This window comes from Mirounga leonina, unplaced genomic scaffold (assembly GCF_011800145.1).
Source record: "Mirounga leonina isolate KUSES-001 unplaced genomic scaffold, KU_Mleo_1.0 Mir_173, whole genome shotgun sequence".
NCBI classification, from domain to species: Eukaryota; Metazoa; Chordata; class Mammalia; order Carnivora; family Phocidae; genus Mirounga; species Mirounga leonina.
The window spans coordinates 70,513,163-70,530,368 of NW_023270447.1; the positions used below are offsets into that span (position 1 = coordinate 70,513,163).

Genomic DNA, 17,206 nt, shown 5'->3' on the forward strand with positions numbered 1-17,206 from the left:
CCCCCATTTTTATTAAGCACAGACATCTGTCCTTGCTAGCTGGATCTTGAGATCAGCGTGATAACCAGTCTACACCAAATGTCTACAGCCAAGACACCAGACATTCTGGTTTGGGGGGGGGGGCGCTTATCATGGGCAATCGTGTGATAATCCTTTTGCTCTTGGGGATGAAGATAAGAAAGCTCTGGTCCCTGCAGGGGGTGGTTGGAAGCAGCTCAGTGAGGCCCTGCAGGTATGTCGGGCTCAGCCAGTTCAGCCCTTTTGTCCTCTGGGCTGCTGTCATGCTAGAATGCTAGCGCCAGTCCCGAGGCCAACCTCCACCCAGGGCTAGTATCCTCTCTCTTGTTGAATCCTGCCTCTGCCCGCCAGCCTCCAGTGACAGCTCAGTGCCCTTCCAGGAAGCAGGCTTCCTCTTTGACTAGCAGACACTTCTTCCTGCTGAGATTCCAAATCCTGCCACCTTGAAAACCACCCATGGACTATGGTTTTCTCTCTTGGGCCACCCAGAAGCTCCATCTATCACCCCTTTCTGCATGCCACGCCTCTAGATACCTGGAACCTGCCACCATGTTTCCCCGAGGCCTCCCTTCCCTGGGCTGGGTAGTCCCGGGTTCTTTCGCAGCTCTTCCCTAAGCATCGCTCACCTTGGCATCCAGGTCCTCTGAATTTTCTCCAGTTCATCTGAACCTCCCAGGGTGGAGGCCTCAGGCCCACTGTTGGACTGGATTCAGCCAGCAGAGTAGAGTAGAATGGAGGCCATTGGGGAAACTTCTGTTGTTGGCTCCTACTGAGCCAAGTGTCTACTGAAACCTGTCTCTAGAATGGTACCAATCACAGTTTCAGCCTTGTGCTCAGGCAAGGGCTCCTTAGCCCCGGACCTGGGTTGGTCCTTGTGGATACGGTTGGTTCTGAGCTTGGGAGCCAGCCCTCACAACATCAGTCTGCACACTGCACCTCCCAGCCTGGCTACATGACACTTCACAAACAGCTTTGGATTGCAAGGCCAGCGGGAGTGAGGAAGGAGCAGGGCAGCCCATCCCACCTGGCGGCAACCGCACATCTGTGGAAATGGCCACAAGCGCTGGGCTGGTGAGTCATCCAGAGAGTGGATGACATACTTAGGCCGTACCTTCCACCTGCTCTGGGAAAAGTGTGATGCCTAAGAGGAGGTGTGCTTACGCATTCCCGGGCTGGGCCCCTGGCAGGACCCTGGTTTTGCCCTGTTTTTTGATAGGGGAGGTCAGAGGGAGCTCGGAGCTCCATTAATCAAGTTAAGCAGAGCCGGTGGTGCGCACGGCCGAGCTGGCCCCTGCCAGATGTCTCCCGCCCCTCAGCGGAGCCGTACTTGAGACTACACTCCATTCCTGCTCTGGCAACGAGGAGCAGGGCCTCTGGCAGCCCTCTAATCATCTTGGTGGCAGACGGAGCACGTCTGTGGCTTTCTCTTCTTATCCTGTGAGTTCATAGAAAATAAATGCAAGCCTGATTTCCAAGAAGGTGAAGATAACAGTAAATCAGTCTGTTAACCCCGCTGTCTGCCCCCGCATCTCCCTTACCTCCCACAGGCCACTGGGCCCGTAAGCAGACAAATGTGTCAAGGATCCAGGTCCTGGGCGTCAGGATTGGCACGGCCTGAGGAGGCGGCACTGCGGGTGCTCTGAATCCTGGCTCGGAGCCCATCTGGGATCCAGTGTGTTGGGGGCGGGGGTGGGGTGGGTGGGAGGTGGTCAGCAGATGACAGCATTCCAGTGCTGCCCGGTCTTCTCCCCTCCCCCAAGCTTCCCCACCTTCTCTCTCACCTAAGCAGCACAGATTTTGTGCAATGACAAGGAAAAGGAACATTCGGTGCCAGGCTTTTAATTACAATTGCTTCAGGCTGCTGGCCTCCATGCCAAACAGCCACACGGAGAGGGTTCTATCACACCAGAAAGCCAACGGGGTCCAGTCTGTGGTGCACCCGGCACCTGGTGAGGCTGGGCTGTGTTCCGACCAGGGAAAGGCTGGACCCAGATTAGTTCACGTGGGCCTCAGAGCAGCTGGGCTTTCGCTGGAGCCGCTGGGCCAGATGGAACTGCCCGCGGGGACCCTTACAGCAGACTCCAGGGAAGGCCTGGAATTGGGTGGGAGAGGGATCTTTGGGAGGAAGGCCAAGCTGCGGAAGGATGATGGGGATGGATGATACCGTGGGGCACAGCCACGCGAGAGGAATGTGATAATCCCGTCCACAACGCTTCACAATCTACAAAGAGCTTTCCGCTTTCTCGAGCGTGCTTAATCCTCCCATCAGTCCTGCTTAGGAGATCGGGCTCAGAGAAGGGGAGTCACTTGCCCAGAGTTAAACAGGCACAAGACCAGGTCTGGAGCCGCGGCCTCCCACTGCATCCAGCAGTCTCCACGAGCAGGTGGGGCCCTCGCTCAGGGCAGCACAGTGGTGACACTGGTGAGCACCACGTGCTCGGGGACTTTGGAGATGGAGCACCGGCTGTGCAAGGACCAGGACTTGTGGCTGGCAGAGGAGCGGGGGCTGGGGGCCTTCGGAGAGCTGCAGGGACCCAGGCCAGGCAGGCAGCAGGAGAAGGCGGCCTTGAACTGCTCCCGGAATTTGCCTTGGTTGGAGACAGAAGACACAGCCATAAGAAGATGGATGAAGCAGGAAGGGCCTTGGGCCCAGGGACACCCACGCAGCTCCAGCCCAGCTGCCTGTGAGGGGGTGGGAGGGCAGAGTAGAGCTGGGAAGGAGAAAGCCCCAAGGCGACCTTGGCATTGCCAGGGAGAGTGAGGACAGAGGCCCCGGAGCAGTTCCCAAGGAGAGATGCAATTTTCATCTGATTCCTTGACTGCTCTCTGGCTCTGAGCCCGGCTCGAAACGTCGTGTCTGGCTCGGGCCTGGGGCCACCTCTGCCCTCCTTGGCGGGTAGGTGGAGGGGCTCGGACTCACCAGCTATGGCTAGGCTTTCCCCACCTGTGCCCCACAGTGACGGGAAGGACAGCAGCAGCCTGCAGGAGGCACTGTGCTGGACACCTCTGCTTGCCCTCCCCCCTCATCCCCCTCCCCTGCTGGTCCCAGCGCCCTGAGAAGCTGATGTCCTTCATCCTCACTGCGCAGGTGAGACGCACAGAGGTGCAGCGACTTGCCCAAAGTCACCCAGCCAGAAGTCAGGCCCGGTTCTCATTCCAGAGCCCTTCTCTTGAAGGGCAGGACAGAGTAGGGAAGAAGGGACTACCACAGCCAGCTCCATCAGCCAAAGGACACCAAGGAAACCGATTGTGTCTGGAGCAGAAAACGCTCCAGAAATGCGCTTCATTCGCCAGCAAGCCTCTCCAGGGCCCCAGCGGAGGGCCAGGAACACAGTAGGTGTTCAGTAAATGGAGACAAGACAGGGATACCCGCCTCTGCTGCAGCCCTTAGCTCTTCTGTTCTCCGCCCTGAGCTGGAGACTGCTGGCTAGCCTTCGGAGAGTAATTCTTTAGTCTCAATGAGGGTTGTGATATGGACCCCCGGCCCCTCCTTCTTCAGCCTTTTCCCAAAGATTATCATTCCCAGGCTTGAACAGGAATCTGGACCAGTTCGTTAGGCCTAGTTCTGGAGCCAGAGGCCTAGTGAGCCACACTTCTGCTGAGCCCAGGTGGGTCCAAGGGTGGAGGTATTATCACCGCGAGCCTGGGAGGTTGCGGGGAGGAGGTGCAGACAGTGGGACAGCGAAGGGGAGAGGCCTGGGGTGGGGCTAGGGGACTGGGATGCCTGGACTTCCAGAGAGGGGAGCAAGAAGGCTGGTATTGGAGGCAGGTGGATCCAGGGACAGCCACCCACATTCTGGCCACTCTGCCAGTCCGTGTCTAGCTGGGCATGGGGAAACCCTTCCCCGGCCCTGGGCTGCCTCCGCTGGTGACCCTCCCTTATCTGGATGACTTGGCTATGCAGTCATCCTCTCAGCCCCGGGCCCTCTTCCCAGAGGCCAGGCTCCCCTGGAGCCCATGGTGGCCAGCTGGGGCTGAGTGGAGGTCCCGCTGGGCAGGCACCAGGGGGAGGGGGAGGGGAGCTGGCCTAGCCCCTTCCTTTCCCACCCACTCACTGGTCTGCATGATCTGCGCAACTGGATCCTGGGTGCTGGTCAGCTGGTTTTGGCGACTCTGGGGAGGGTGGCCTGTCTCCCACTCAGACCAGGGCTCCTGGGCAGGGCCGAGTCTTCCCCGAATGGGAGTTCGCAGAGCCACTCAAGATCCCCAGACAGGAGCAGGGATGTCCTCTCTGCCCTCCCTTTATTCAGCTGGCTTGGGGGCGGGCCTGCCGCCCCCTCAGTGGCCCTGCCTCCCCAGCCCACTCACCACTGAGGAAGTTGTAGATGATGGGGTTGGCAGCGCTGTTTGCGTACACCAGCCAGTGGGAGAAGGTGAAGCAGGCATAGATGGCTTCTCGGTCGCTGGCTTGGCGGAACATCCCGAACACCCTAGGACCAGGCGGAGGACACTCAGAAACGGGGTAGATGTGTGTGTGTGTGTTCCTGTTTGTGTTGGGCGGGAGTCACTATCCTTATCTAAAAGACAGGAAAGCCAAGGCTCAGAAAGGCAAAGCGAGTTGACCAAGGTCACACAGCTCACGAGTGGCTATCGAGTGCACAAGTTCCCGCTGCCCCTTCTGTCCCACCAGGTGGCCCTTTCCTGGGCCTTTAGGTCTGAGGTCTTGAGCACAGATAGTCTGACCAGGGTGGGTGTCCGGACAGGAACCAGGGTTCATCTGCTCAGTCGCTGGCTATCGGATCCCCTGGAAGCCCCCATCCACTTCCTCATCCATCCTCACAGCAACATGATGTGTCAAGCAAGACATCATCCATTGTTCAGCTAGGGAGGTGCAGAGAAGTGACGTGACATGCCCGAGATCACAGGAAGTGATCCAGGAAGTGGCCAAGCACAAACTCACCCCGAGATTGTCTCATGACAAACAGCCCGCTGCTCTGTCCCGGCGCCCCGTGGTCCCTCACTTGCTGAGCCCCTTGTTCCCTCCACTTCCGGTGCTATTCGTCCAGACACCTGCGGGCCTGCTCCCTGGGTCCCTCCCTTCTTTCAAGTCCCTGCCCAATGCCATTTCCTTGGATGAGCATTTTTTTTTTAACCCTGTATCTAAAAAAAAAAGATTAAAAAATAAACACACAAAACCCCACTAACTCCTGTCACCGTCACTCTCTGTGCTCTTTCCCTATTTTATGTGTCTTCATAGTGGTATCCCTGCCTGCCAGTATGGTGGAGACTTATTTCTCTGTCCCACTAGATGTAGCCTCAATGAAGGTGGAGACTTCGTCCTGTGCGCGTGGTCACTGTGCCCCCAGCCCCCACGAGCTGATGGTTGAGTGAATAGATGGAGAAATTGTCATAATAGCCCCGCAGGCTACAACTGGCATTCTTCATAGTTTACAGGCGAGAAACTGAAGCTGGGAGGCTCAGAGAAGAGAAGTGACCTGCCCCCAAGGCCACACAGTGGGTGAGTCCTAGAGCCCGTCTTTCCCCAAAACAGAGAGAGGCTATCGCCTCTCCCCTCATGCTCTCACCTCTTGAGGATGTTGAGGACACTGATGGGCAGGTAGCAGAGGGCAAAGACCAGCAGCACCACCATCAGCATCTTGGCCGTCTTCCTCCGCGCGCGCATCTGCTTCACCTCAGCCAGGAAGGCCCGGGCCCGGGGCGGGGGCTCTGTGCTCAGGCCCAGCCCCTGGTCGTCCGACTGGTCTGAGGGGCGCTTCCAGTTCCTCACCAGGGCCGACGTGGTGCCAGGGATCTGTCCGGCACACACAGAGAGAGCAGTGGTGGGTGGAGCTCCTCGGGAGGGCCATTCTCCTTTGCTGGGTCCTGCTCCGGGTGGACCCCGGGGCGGGGTGGAGGTGGGCCAAGGGAAGGAACCCTTGCCATAGGAAGGAACCTAATATTCATGATGAAGACCGACACTCTGGACTGGAGGGTGAACAGTGTACTTCCATCTTCCACGAGCTCATTGTGACGCCCCGTGTCACGCCTTCGGGGAAGGTGTTCCTGGCCCTTAGTTACAGATAAAGGAACCGAACCTTACAGAGACAGGAGACTCTTGAACATCCTCTCAAGCTACCCATCCGTCCTCCTCAGGCCATCGCTTCCTGTTGTTGGGGCAGGGGTGCAAGGTGAGCTGTGCCCCCGCCCCCCACCCCGGCCTGTGCCCGACACGGGGGAGGCCTGGGCAAGGAGCGAGCATGTGAGCAGGTGAGCGGCATGGAATGGCCTGGGCCTCAGAGCACAGTCCCTGCCTAGGTCACTGCCTAGAAACCTAGGATGGTTCCAGGCTTCTGGAGAAGCCATAGATATCCCTAAAGCCTGTCACACCACTGGACACCTGAATCACCCCCCAAGAGGGGTGTGGGGCTAGAGTTGAGGAAAATTAGGGTCTAGGGCCAGCTCAGCCACTCATGAGCTATGTGAGCTTGTTCAACTCACTTTCCTTCTCTGAGCCTTGGTCTTCTCGTCTATTAGAGGAGGATAGTGACTCTTGCCATCTTGCCTGGGGGGCTGTCAGGGGCAGATGACAGGTGTTGGTGGCCTGCAGGCTGGCCACGTTCTGGTCTGTATCCTCTCCTTGCCCAGGCACGGGACCCAGAACTTAGTCCCCCTAGTGCCCAGAACCTCTGAGCATTCCCCTCCCCCCCAATTACCCCCCACCCCCCGAACCTGCTGTCGGTGGGTCTATAACAGAGACCAGCGGGCAGCCCCGGAACCAGAAAGGCTCTGCCACTCGTCAGCTGTGGCCAGTTGGCTGCCCTTCCTCAGCATTTGCAAAGGGAGTACTACTGCTTCTTCATTTAGATTGTTGTGAAGACCTTGCGAGCAAAATGCCGAATTTGGCAAAAACACAGAGGTGCTGTTATTGTGGTGCCAACCTGAGCACTGGAATGTCACAGCTCTTCCCCTGGCTGGCTGAGGGATTCGGGAGAAGTTGCTTTGCCTCTCTGGGTCTCGGTTTTCTCAAACATTAAGTTGGGGATAATATATAATGGTTGGGAGGAGGCAAGACTAGCTGGAAGTACATGGTACAATAAATGGCAGCTACTGGTGTCAGAACGATGATTAGATTTTAGATACTGAAACCGGTATTAGTTACTATTCGGTTCCAGGGTAGGCACCAGGGCTTTGGCCTTGACTTCGACATGTCCCTGGGCCTTGCCTCTCTCCGGTGGCAGCCAGGATGGCAGGTTCCGTCTGTCTCCTTAGACCAGTCCCCCTTCCCCCTCCCAGCCCAGACAGTGACACCAGAGTGGGCCTCACCTGGCGGCCCCAGAGCTTGTGGAAGATCTGGAAATAGGCCATGGCCATGAGGCCCAGTGGGGCCAGGTAGGTGATAATGAAGAAGCAGCTGTGGTAGATCTTGGGATAGAGGTCATCTGTAGGGGTCAAGAGATACAAGGGCCAGAGATCCTCCCCTTCTGGGAGCCTCCAGCCTGTTCTGCTTAACAAAGCCACCCTGTCCCATCTAGAGCCGTCGAGCCAAAGCAAGCAGCTGGGCCTCACACAGACCCCATGGCAGAGAGAGCCTGGAGTTGCCCAGCCCAGGGGTGTCCATCCTGGAGGGAGCCCCAGCAGATGTCTAGACTAGAGGAGGCACCCACCCTGGAGGTACCCTGGCTAGATGCCTGTTCTGTGGCATCCAGCGAGGGGTTACCCACCCTGGGAGCGTACCCCACAGAAGCCTGCTCCAAGGGTGTCCTTTTGGGAGATGGCCACCCCGGGAGCGCCCACCCCAGAAGTGCACTGGCAGACACGTGTGCTAGGGGTACGTGTCCCAGAGGTGCCCAGGCCCCCACCATTACCTGGCCAGTGTTCATCACAGATGGAGAAGAGCCGGGTGCGGTTGGCTAGCTCAGGCAGCATGCTACTGCATTCCATGACCGCAGCCTGGGGCACCGTGACGGCCAGCGACACCGCCCAGATTCCCAGGACGGAGCCCCGGGCGCGCCGGGCGGTGCTCTTGAACGACAGCGGGCGGCAGATGGCATACCAGCGGTCCAGGGCGATGAAGCTGAGAGTCAGCACCACCACCGACACAGACACGGCCTGGCCCGTGGGGACACAGCGTCAGGCCTCGTGGGCCCCCCCGAGACACGGGGTGAGCCAAGGGGCTCAGTCCTGAAACGCCAGGCGGCCAGGTGCGGTGAAAATCCTGACTGCACCACTTATGGGCTGTGTAGCTTCGGGCATATCACTCACCTTCTCTGAGCCTCGTCTGCGGAATGGGAATATGTCCTCCACCTGGTGGGATTCTTGTGAGAATCAGTGAAATCACGGGTGGGAAATGTCCAGGTCGAGACCTGGTACGGAGTGGGGGCTTCCCTACTATGAGGAATAACTTACACTTACGGGACCTACTACGTGCCAGGCACTGTTCTCATTATCCTCACAACAACCCCATGGTGCATACTCTTACCCCATGTTACAGATGAGGACACTGAGGCACAGAAACGTTAAACAATTTGCCTGAGGTGCATTTTCTCCCCACCCTGTCTTTATTCCCAGCGTTCCCAGGGTTAATCTGTTGAGTGGAAAATCTTAAAACAATGGAAATCCAAGAGGCAATCTTTCTGCCCAGGGATGCCATCCCTTCCCTGGGCTGTGAGGAAAGAGCCTCCTGCAGGGAGGCAGACATGAGCCTAGGAACAGAGGTGGATGTGGATGCTGCCTTTGGGAGTGAACCCTGCCCTCTGGGGTCCAGGGAGAGGGACGAGGGATGCAGCTGAGGGGCCATTCTGGCCTCTGGCCAGCTCTCTTTCCACCCCCCACCCCCAGCCCCATCTGGACATCCTGATTCCCACTGTTGGGGGAGGGAAGGCCCTGGCCAGGGTTGGTCTCCTCACACCTGCCCCCTTGGAACCAGGGAGTAGGCTCAGCATGCATTTGTGTCTGTCACCATGGGTTTGTGCTTCTCTCCTCTGCGGTGCGCCCAGGTACCTGGAGGCGACTGTCCGTGTGTCCAAGGGCTGTGTGCGTGTGGGTCTGTGGGTGTGACCAAGAGGGGATCTCTGTATGAGTGTGTGGGGCTGGATCTGTGTCCTCAAGTGTCAGGCCTCACGGCCTGGCCTTGCTAACAGTAGACACGGCAGAGGAACTGAGCCACCGCGTCCTGTCTGAAAGGTAAGTCTGAGGGTCACTGAGGTCTATGCAAGGCCATGGTTTTTTGTCCTTGGGGTGACAGAGGGGTGATGGATGGCACCTGGGTGGAGCTCACCTGTAGATAGGGGATGACCTTGCAGAGGGCATGACCAAAGAGCCAGGACTCGGTGATGTCCACCAGCAGGCTGGCTGGAAGGCAGATGGTTGTCACCAGCACGTCAGCCAGGGACAGGTTGACGATGAAGTAGTTGGTGACCGTCCTCATGTGGTGGTTCCTCCACACGGCCAGGCAGACTGCAGAGCAGGGGGGGAGATGGGAAGAGGAGAAGGAGGTGAAGCCAGGGACAGAGCCATGCCCGACCTCGAAAGTGAGTCTTTTCCCCCACAGCCCCCATCCCCCACACTACCCAGCCAAAGGGAGGTAGGGGAGGGGGGGAAGAGAAGCCAGGCCCAGGACACCTTCCAATCCCCAGGGCAAGTCCGCAGCACCACAGGGATCTAAACACCTACCCAGCGTGTTGCCCACCAGGGCCACCAGGAACACAGCCACGTAGGCAGCGATGAGGACCCACTCATACTGCTTCGGGTACAGATAATCACGCCACAGATAGCTCAGGAACTCGTCTTCGTAGTCGGGAGGCACCTGTGACAGTGACAGTTCCCCGCCGCCAGTGGGGGTCCCAGTCTGGGCCCCTGGGGTGGCCGAGGGCTCCATGAGCTCAGGAGCTGCTGATGCTGCGGGGCATCCTGGGCCCAGCGGGGGAAGGGGAGCCCGGGCCAGGCCTCAGCCCACTTCCTTGCACACAGGTCTCTGGGGTCCCAGCCCCAAACCTCCTGAAGGAAGGAGGGGAGGAAGGAAGACAGAACATTAGGAGTGTGTCAGGCAACTTGCACATAAGCCCCCTCAATTCCCATAGTGCTGTGGGGTACGGTGAACCCGAAGTCGATGGAGAAAGACAGATGTGGCTTGCATCTCAATTCCACGCAAGTTGCTCTTGGATACCTTACGTCTCCCCTTTCAGCCTCGGTTTCCCCATCTCTCCAAAGGAGTAATAACTGTACCTACCTCACAGGGCCGCGGTGAGGCGTAATGAGCCCTAATGCGAGCCAAGTGCTTTACCCAGACCCTGGCAAGGGGACCCGGCTTCAGGGCCGACTCCGGTTACCGTTAGAGAACCCTGTTTTGCAGAAGCTCAGAGAGGTTGAGCCCCTTGCTTAAGGTCACAATGGTACTATGCCAGGTCTGTCTGAATCCCCGAAACACCATAGATTTGCAAGGGGAAGCCATCGCGATTGCAAATGTTCTTTCCTGAGTCAGTTCACGGGCCTGAATTTTTGGTTGAAAAAATGGTCAAGGGAGGCGTTAGAGACCCAGGCCCCGCCCGCCACACCTGGACCCTCCCCGGTAGGACACACAGTGGAGGCAGGGGTGCAGAAAGGAACTGACGACCTCGCTGCGAGAGAGGAGAGCCCCAGGCCCAGCAGCCAGGCCCCTCAGACCCCCGTCCCCACTTGAATCCCCGCGGCCGCGATGTGCCCCAACGGCCGCCAGGGGTCGCTGGGCCGGCGCGCAGGCCGCTCTCTCCATTCATAAATTGGGCCTCGCTCCCCGCCCCTCCTCGCTCGCTCAGACCCCTCCTTCCCGCGGCTGGGCACAGACGACCCCGGACGTGTGTAGGAGGGTTGCCGGTCCCTGGAGACCACTGGGGGCGGGCGAGGGGGCTCCTTCATACCTCCTCCAAGTGCCGACGGACCCAATCCCTCAGCGGGACCTCCCTGCACCTCGGAGGCTGTGGGGGGGCTGCGGGGAAAAGGTGGAGGAACGAGGGCGCTAGGGGTTCTGCGGTAGCCTGCCGGGAGGAGGGCAGAGCCTCCTGGGGACCCTGCCTTCCGGCACCCAGGTTATGCCCGAGACCCTTGGCTCCCGCCGAGGGTCCTTTGGAACCTCCACCCCGGGCCTGGGGGGGGGGTCCCCCAAGCCCCGCACCTGTTGGCTCCGGGACCCCGGCGTCCTCGGCTGCTGGTCCCCGGACCTTGCACCGGGGACTCCGCCTCCCTGCCCCGAAGGCCGGGCTCCAGGGGCCCGGGCCGGGGGAGGGGTCCGGGGCAGCCCCCTCCCAAGGCTGCGCTGCCTGGGCTCGCTCGGCTGGGCGCGGGCAGCGGCTCCAATGCGGGCTGTGGCTGGGCGCGGGCTCCGCCGGGCTGCGCGCCGCGGGCGGGGGAGGGGGGGCGAGCGGGAGTGGCCGGCGGGGAGGGGAGCCCCCAGCCGGTCTCCGCTTCGTGTCGCCCAGCCCCAGACCGGGAGGGCGGGGGAGACGCTCATTCCTCCTCTCCTGCCACTTCATGCTTCCATCCCACCTCCATTCATGCGTCCATCCCCCCTCCATTCATGCGTCCATCCGTTCATTCATTCGTTCGCGTTCACCCGGCATTTATGCGTCCGGTCGCTCGGCGTTCAGAGCGCACCTACTGTGTGCTGGCGGGCCCTGGGCAGCTCCGGAGGGCCACAGCGCAGAGGGGGATCCCAGCTCCACCTCTCCTCGCGGCCTCACCTAGCTGACGAGGATGATGGCACAGGTGGGTCCCGGGGTGAGAGCAGGTGCCTGCACCGCCTCCGGCCAGGTCCCTGCTGCTGCTGGTGCAGCTGGCTCCCAGCGAGGTCAGAGGCCCCCTCGCCTATCTCCCAGCCCCCACCCCACCGTTCTCTCTGCCCCCAATCCTTTGCCTTCATACCTGCTTTCCCCCTCCCAAGATGGATGGTAAGTGGGGGCAGGAAGAGGGGAGCCTGAGGGGCTAATTCAACAAACATTTACTAAGCTGTGTGCCAGGCAATGAGCTAGAACAGTAGGGCTGCGGCTGGCATAGCCCCCGCTGCCTGATCTCAATCTTCCCTCCAGTCCAGGGAGGTAGTTGCTATTGACGAGGACACTGGGCTCACATGGTCCAGTAACTTGCCCAAGGCCACACAGCAGACACAGAGCTGGGATTCGGGCCTGTGATCCTCTCCAGGTTTACCCACCTCCTTGCCAGACAGAGGTGCCCGGTCCTCCAGACACGCCCCGGCCGTGGCCAGAGGCAGGAGGCTCACAGCCCAGCAAGTGCACTATGGCACGAAGAGAGCTGGGAAGTGGCCCAGAAGGACAGACTGACTCAGCCAGGGCATCAGGACAGACTTCCTAGAGCAGGAACACGGGGACCTGAAACATGAGAAGGTAGCCTTGCAAGGGGAATTGTGGTAGCCCCAGAGAATTCCAGGTGGAGGACACACAGCGACAGGTCAGTGACCTCCCCCGCCTCTCCAGAACGGGAGGGAGAACCGAAGCTGATCGTAAGGCACAACTCTGTCCCTGGGCAGGATGGGTGATGGGTCACAGAATCCCTGCGGTTCCAGTGCTCCGTCCTGCCCGCCTGGGGTGCTGGCGGAGGTAGGGGAGTGGATGGGGGGACTCGAGAGAGGAGCGCCTGATGTGCGTGCACACGTGTGTGTGCGTGTGTGTGTGCACGAGTGCGTGTGCATGTGTGTGACTGCACTTGCACGTGTGTTTATGTTTTCCTGTATTTAGGAGTAAGGGCTGTGAGGGTGTGTCTACAGAATCCAATGTGTGACTGTGTGTGTGTGTGTGTGTGTGTGTGTGTGTGTGTGTGGAGGGCTGTCTGTCTCTCTGTGTGTCTGCGGTTTGGGCTTTGACTAGTGTCGGCTCCCCTGGCGTGTACCCCTGTGCGCGTGGGAATGTGCGTGTGGGCACGCCTTTGTGTCGCCGGCTCTGCGACTGTGCGTATGTGGGACTGGGTACGTCTGCCCCCACAGCGATGGCTCATCTAATCGCCCACACTCGCCCCCCCAGCTAGAGCTGTGACTGTCTGCCATGTCAGGGCTGGGGAGGGGGCTGCAGCACAGAGTGGGATGGCGGGCAGACTGTGGGGGACACTCAAGTGACAGTGGTGTGAATGAGGTGCGGCTGCTAAAGCGACAGGTACAGCCCCACGTGTGTCTGCGTGGACAGTGGGCGTCAGCGGAGCCCAGCCCAGAGTTCGGGGTGCCATAATCCAGGGCCTCCCAGCCACCCTGGGTTGCAGTGAGCAAGGGGCTCCCCAGGCCCCCAAACTATTATACGTGGGGTGCACGAGTCATGGCTGGGAATGCAGTTTCACGGAGCCAGTCCCGTCTCCCCTTAAGAGGGATCCCAGGGACCAACTCTCCCTTCGTCCTTAGGTGCCCCAGAAATGGCTACTCTCCAGGATGAAGGTCCGGAGTGGTTCCTTCTACCCTGAGGCAACAGATACTTCTTCCTATCAGATCCTCACCAGGGAGGAGGCTCTGGGCCCTCAGGTCCCTCTGGTCCTAAGTCTGGCTCCCTCATTCATGGCCTGAGGGTAGGAGAGGCCAATTGTTTGGTCTGCGTAGATGCTCGGAGAAAACCCCGGGATCCCAAGAGGGGCTGGTGATGCTCTGGAAGACCCACAAGGGTGCGGTGGTTGGGTCCCTGAGCCCAATAGCACCAGTCTCTGAGAGCTCCTGGCAAAGCACCAGTGCCCACGAGAGGAGTCCAGGGACCTCCTGTCATCCATCTCCAGGCTGGGCACTCGGCCCTGGCACCTTCTCGGCCCAGGGAGGCCCGGCCTGAAGCCTTTGCTTTGCCTGAGCTGTCTGTCAACTGGTGACACATGACCTCTTTCCTGGAACCAGCCAGCCCCGGCCTTGTTGATCTAATCCTGAACCTCCGAGCCCCAGGTCCCTGTCACATCCATCTTTAAGTGCGATCCCCTGGCACTGGCCCCAGGTGCTGCCCCCCCATCCCTCCCAATTCCAGTGTGACTTACAGTAACCTCTGTCAGGCTAGGACTAGAATAATCAAAATATAATTGGGTTTTCAACTTGCTAAAGCTGCCACAGGCCTGGGTTGTGCATGGGAACACTCTGAGCAGGGCAGAGGTGCCTTTTAGAAGAACAGAAATCAGAAAACAAGCAGAGGTGTGCAGAGGGGTGAGGGGCAGGCCAGCAGGGGCTGGGTTGTGGGCCTGGAATGGGGAACTCTGAGGGCCTAGTCTGGCAGGCCACTGAGGAGGCTACGGTGTTTTGTCCTCAGGCCCAACAACACTGGCCTCTGGGAGCTCCTAGCAAAGTGTCACACCCACGGGAGGAACCCAGGCCACATGTCCTCTGTTTCCAGGCCACGTGCTCAGTCTTTGTGCCTCTTCTCCTCAGGAAGGGCTGGTCTTCCTTCAGGGTATAGGTGGCTTGAAGAGGATGGACGTCCGCTGAGAGAGCGGGGGGCGGGGGGCGGGCAGCGCCCAGAGCCAGGCATCCTTGGGGGCTTCACAAGCTACTGAGCATCTTCAAGCTGGAGCAGGGGCCAGAGGGCAGGGGCTGGAGACAGCAGTCTCTGCTCACTCACTCATATATTCACTCAACAAACACCGACGGCGCGTAAGCTGTAAAGAGGGGGGCCCTGCTGCTTAGTCTGGGGAGACCCCCAGGTGAACAGACGGGTGGGGGTGGGTATCATATGCATTAGAGTGGGAGCTCGTGGCGTTGGGGGTGGGGGACGGGATAGGACCGGGGTCAACAGTGATAGTGCATGTGAGCCCAGAGATAACTGCCCCCCTCCCAGTCTGTTGAGCCTTGTGTTGAAATGTGATTAGAAGCACAGGCTTTGGGGCCAGAAAGACCTGGGTCAGACTCCCAGCCCTGCTGCGCGCTGCTGTGTGATCCGGGACTAGGCACTTCACTTCTGTGATAGGCTGGGTAGTGGCCCCCAAGGAGGTCCGCATTCTAATCCCGGGAACCGGTGACATGCCACCTGGCGAAAGGGACTTTGCAGACGGGGCTAAATTCGGGCTCTTGCGATGGGGAAGTTACCTGCGTTATCCAGGTGGGCCCGATATAATCACAAGGGGCCTTGTAATAAGGAGACAGGAGGGGCAGAAAGAGCAGGTGTGATGGCAGAGCAGAGGTGGGAATGATGCCAGGAAGGTGGCGGGCTCTGGAAGCCAGCAAAGAACAGACTCTCCCCTGGAGCCGCCTGGAGGAATTCACCCCACCGATTCCTTGATGTTAGCCCCCACTGGACTCATTTTGGATTTCTTTTTTTTTTTTTTAAGATTTTATTTATTTATTTGAGAGAGAGAATGAGATAGAGAGAGCATGAGAGGGGGGACGGTCAGAGGGAGAAGCAGACCCCCAGCTGAGCAGGGAGCCCGATGCGGGACTCGATCCAGGGACTCCAGGATCATGACCTGAGCCGAAGGCAGGCGCTTAACCGACTGAGCCACCCAGGCGCCCTCATTTTGGATTTCTAACCTCCAGAAATGTGGCAAGAAAAAAACTTGTGTAGTTTTCAGGCCCTAAGTTCGCAGTAATCTGTACAGCATCCACAAGAAACTAACACAACCTCTCTGAGCCTCATTTCACTGGTTATAAGACGCGACCACAGGATCCTTTGGACTGCAGAGTTGTGTCAGGATCACTGCGGGCAGGTGCAGCAGGCACCAGCAAGACGGAGACTCACATTCATACATACCCATACTTTAATTTAATATTTCAAAAAATCAGAGTGGTCATCATGGGAAAAATCAGAGCTTTGTCAGTCAGACGTCCTTATGCTTATCTTGTCATTTGGGATTGTTTTTATTTTGAGTCACATATTGGTGCAGGAGGCTGCTAATGAACTTAAATCCTAAAATTATAAATAATATTAGCTATAAACAATGATCACGGTAAATGTGTGCTGGTGTGATTATTTTGATAGAGGAACACACAAAGGGGAAGGAAAAGAAGGAGAAACCTGATCTTTCTAGGAGGGGGTGTGTGTGTGTGTGTGTGTGTGTGTGTGTGTGTGTGTGTGTAGACTGGATAGTTTTGTTTTAACTACGATCTGAGTCACCAGACATTTGAGGAAAGTCTTTAACAGGACAGAGAAAGAGCAAGATAAACAGAAAAACGTTCCAGAGGCAACTTGGGCTGGGCCTATGAGGATGAATAGGAATTCACAGATGGGCTTTGAGTGGGACATGTTGGGCAGGAGTGGGAGAGAAAGAAGGGTTGGGATTCCAGGGAGAGGGGATAACATGAGCAAAGGTGAGGGGTAGACATGGCCGAAGGTCTGTTCAGAAATAGAAAGGTGTGTGACAGGCTGGCCTGAATCTAGGCTGAGGAGCTTGGACTCCATCCCAAAGGCAGTGGGGTCCCTGAAGGGTTTAAACAAGGTTGTGATATGGACTGATTGGCACCCCCGCCCTCCAACTTAAACACGCTGTAAATGAATAAAAAGTATATTTTTCTTGTAATAGATTCAAACCACTCAGAATAAAATAGAGTAAAATCATTATTTTAAATTATGTAGAGTAGCTATTGATTTCGGTATTCGAATATAGCCGCTGTGACAAAGACTCCCAAATGGCAATGCCTTAGGAAGATGGAAGTTTTGTTTTCTCTGCAGGCCATCTAGGCCTGGCCAGGTGGCTCTGCAATCATCGGGAAGCCAGAATTCTGCCCGGGTAGGAGAGTATCATGGTCATGAGCACAGGTCCTAGTGCCAGACTGCCCAGGTTTAAATTATGGGTCTGCCACTTATGAGCAGCTGTGTGACCCTGGGCATGCTACTTAATTTCTTCGTGCTTAAGTTTCACCATCTGTAAAATGGGGCATAATACAGCACCCGAGGGAAGGAGCATAATGTTCCCTCAAAGATGTGCGTTCCCTAATCCCTAGGAATTGTGAATGTTATCTCATATGGCAAAGAAGACTTTGCAGAAGTGATTCAGCGAAGATTCTTGAGAGGGGGATATTATCCTGGACTGCTCCAGTGGGCCCAATGTAATCACAAGGGTCCTTAGAAGAAGGAGGCAGGAGGGGCGCCTGTGTGGCTCAGTCGATTAAGCAATTAAGCGTCTGATTCCTGGTTTCAGCTCAGGTCATGATCTCAGGGTCGTGAGATTGAGCCTGGCATTGGGCTCCTTGCTCAGTGCAGAGTCTGCTTGAGATTTTCTGTCTCTCCCTCTCCATCTGCCCCTCCCCCTGCTCACGTGTTCTCTAAATTAAATAAATAAATAAATAAATAAATAAATAAATAAATAAATAAATAAA

General features: G+C 57.7%; 1 protein-coding gene across 2 annotated transcripts; it reads right to left on the reverse strand.

Annotated features, from left to right (window-relative positions):
* Window positions 1–1,740: 1,740 nt before the first annotated feature.
* HCRTR1 (hypocretin receptor 1) lies at window positions 1,741–11,277 on the reverse strand. 2 transcript variants are annotated; one of them, XM_035019242.1, is made up of 9 exons: window positions 11,108–11,277; window positions 10,854–10,921; window positions 9,631–9,954; window positions 9,236–9,414; window positions 7,824–8,067; window positions 7,282–7,397; window positions 5,544–5,770; window positions 4,327–4,448; window positions 1,741–2,606 (listed from the first exon to the last, which is right to left on the reverse strand). In XM_035019242.1, exons 3-9 carry the CDS (start codon window positions 9,833–9,835, stop codon window positions 2,416–2,418), a joined length of 1,284 nt encoding a protein of 427 aa, XP_034875133.1. In that variant the 5' UTR covers window positions 9,836–9,954; window positions 10,854–10,921; window positions 11,108–11,277; the 3' UTR covers window positions 1,741–2,415. The 2 variants fall into 2 exon arrangements, with proteins under 2 accessions (XP_034875133.1, XP_034875134.1); XM_035019243.1 differs by lacking the exon at window positions 10,854–10,921.
* Window positions 11,278–17,206: the final 5,929 nt, after the last annotated feature.

Bases quoted from the DNA above. Each gene is read 5' to 3' on its own strand.
- HCRTR1 (XM_035019243.1), bottom strand. From the start codon at position 9,835: ATGGAGCCCTCGGCCACCCCAGGGGCCCAGACTGGGACCCCCACTGGC. The intron at 9,415-9,630 runs GTAGGTGTTTAG...CCTGCTCTGCAG, and splicing joins CCTGGTGGGCAACACGCTGG to TCTGCCTGGCCGTGTGGAGG. The intron at 4,449-5,543 runs GTGAGAGCATGA...GCCTGGTCCTAG, and splicing joins GTCCTCAACATCCTCAAGAG to GGTGTTCGGGATGTTCCGCC.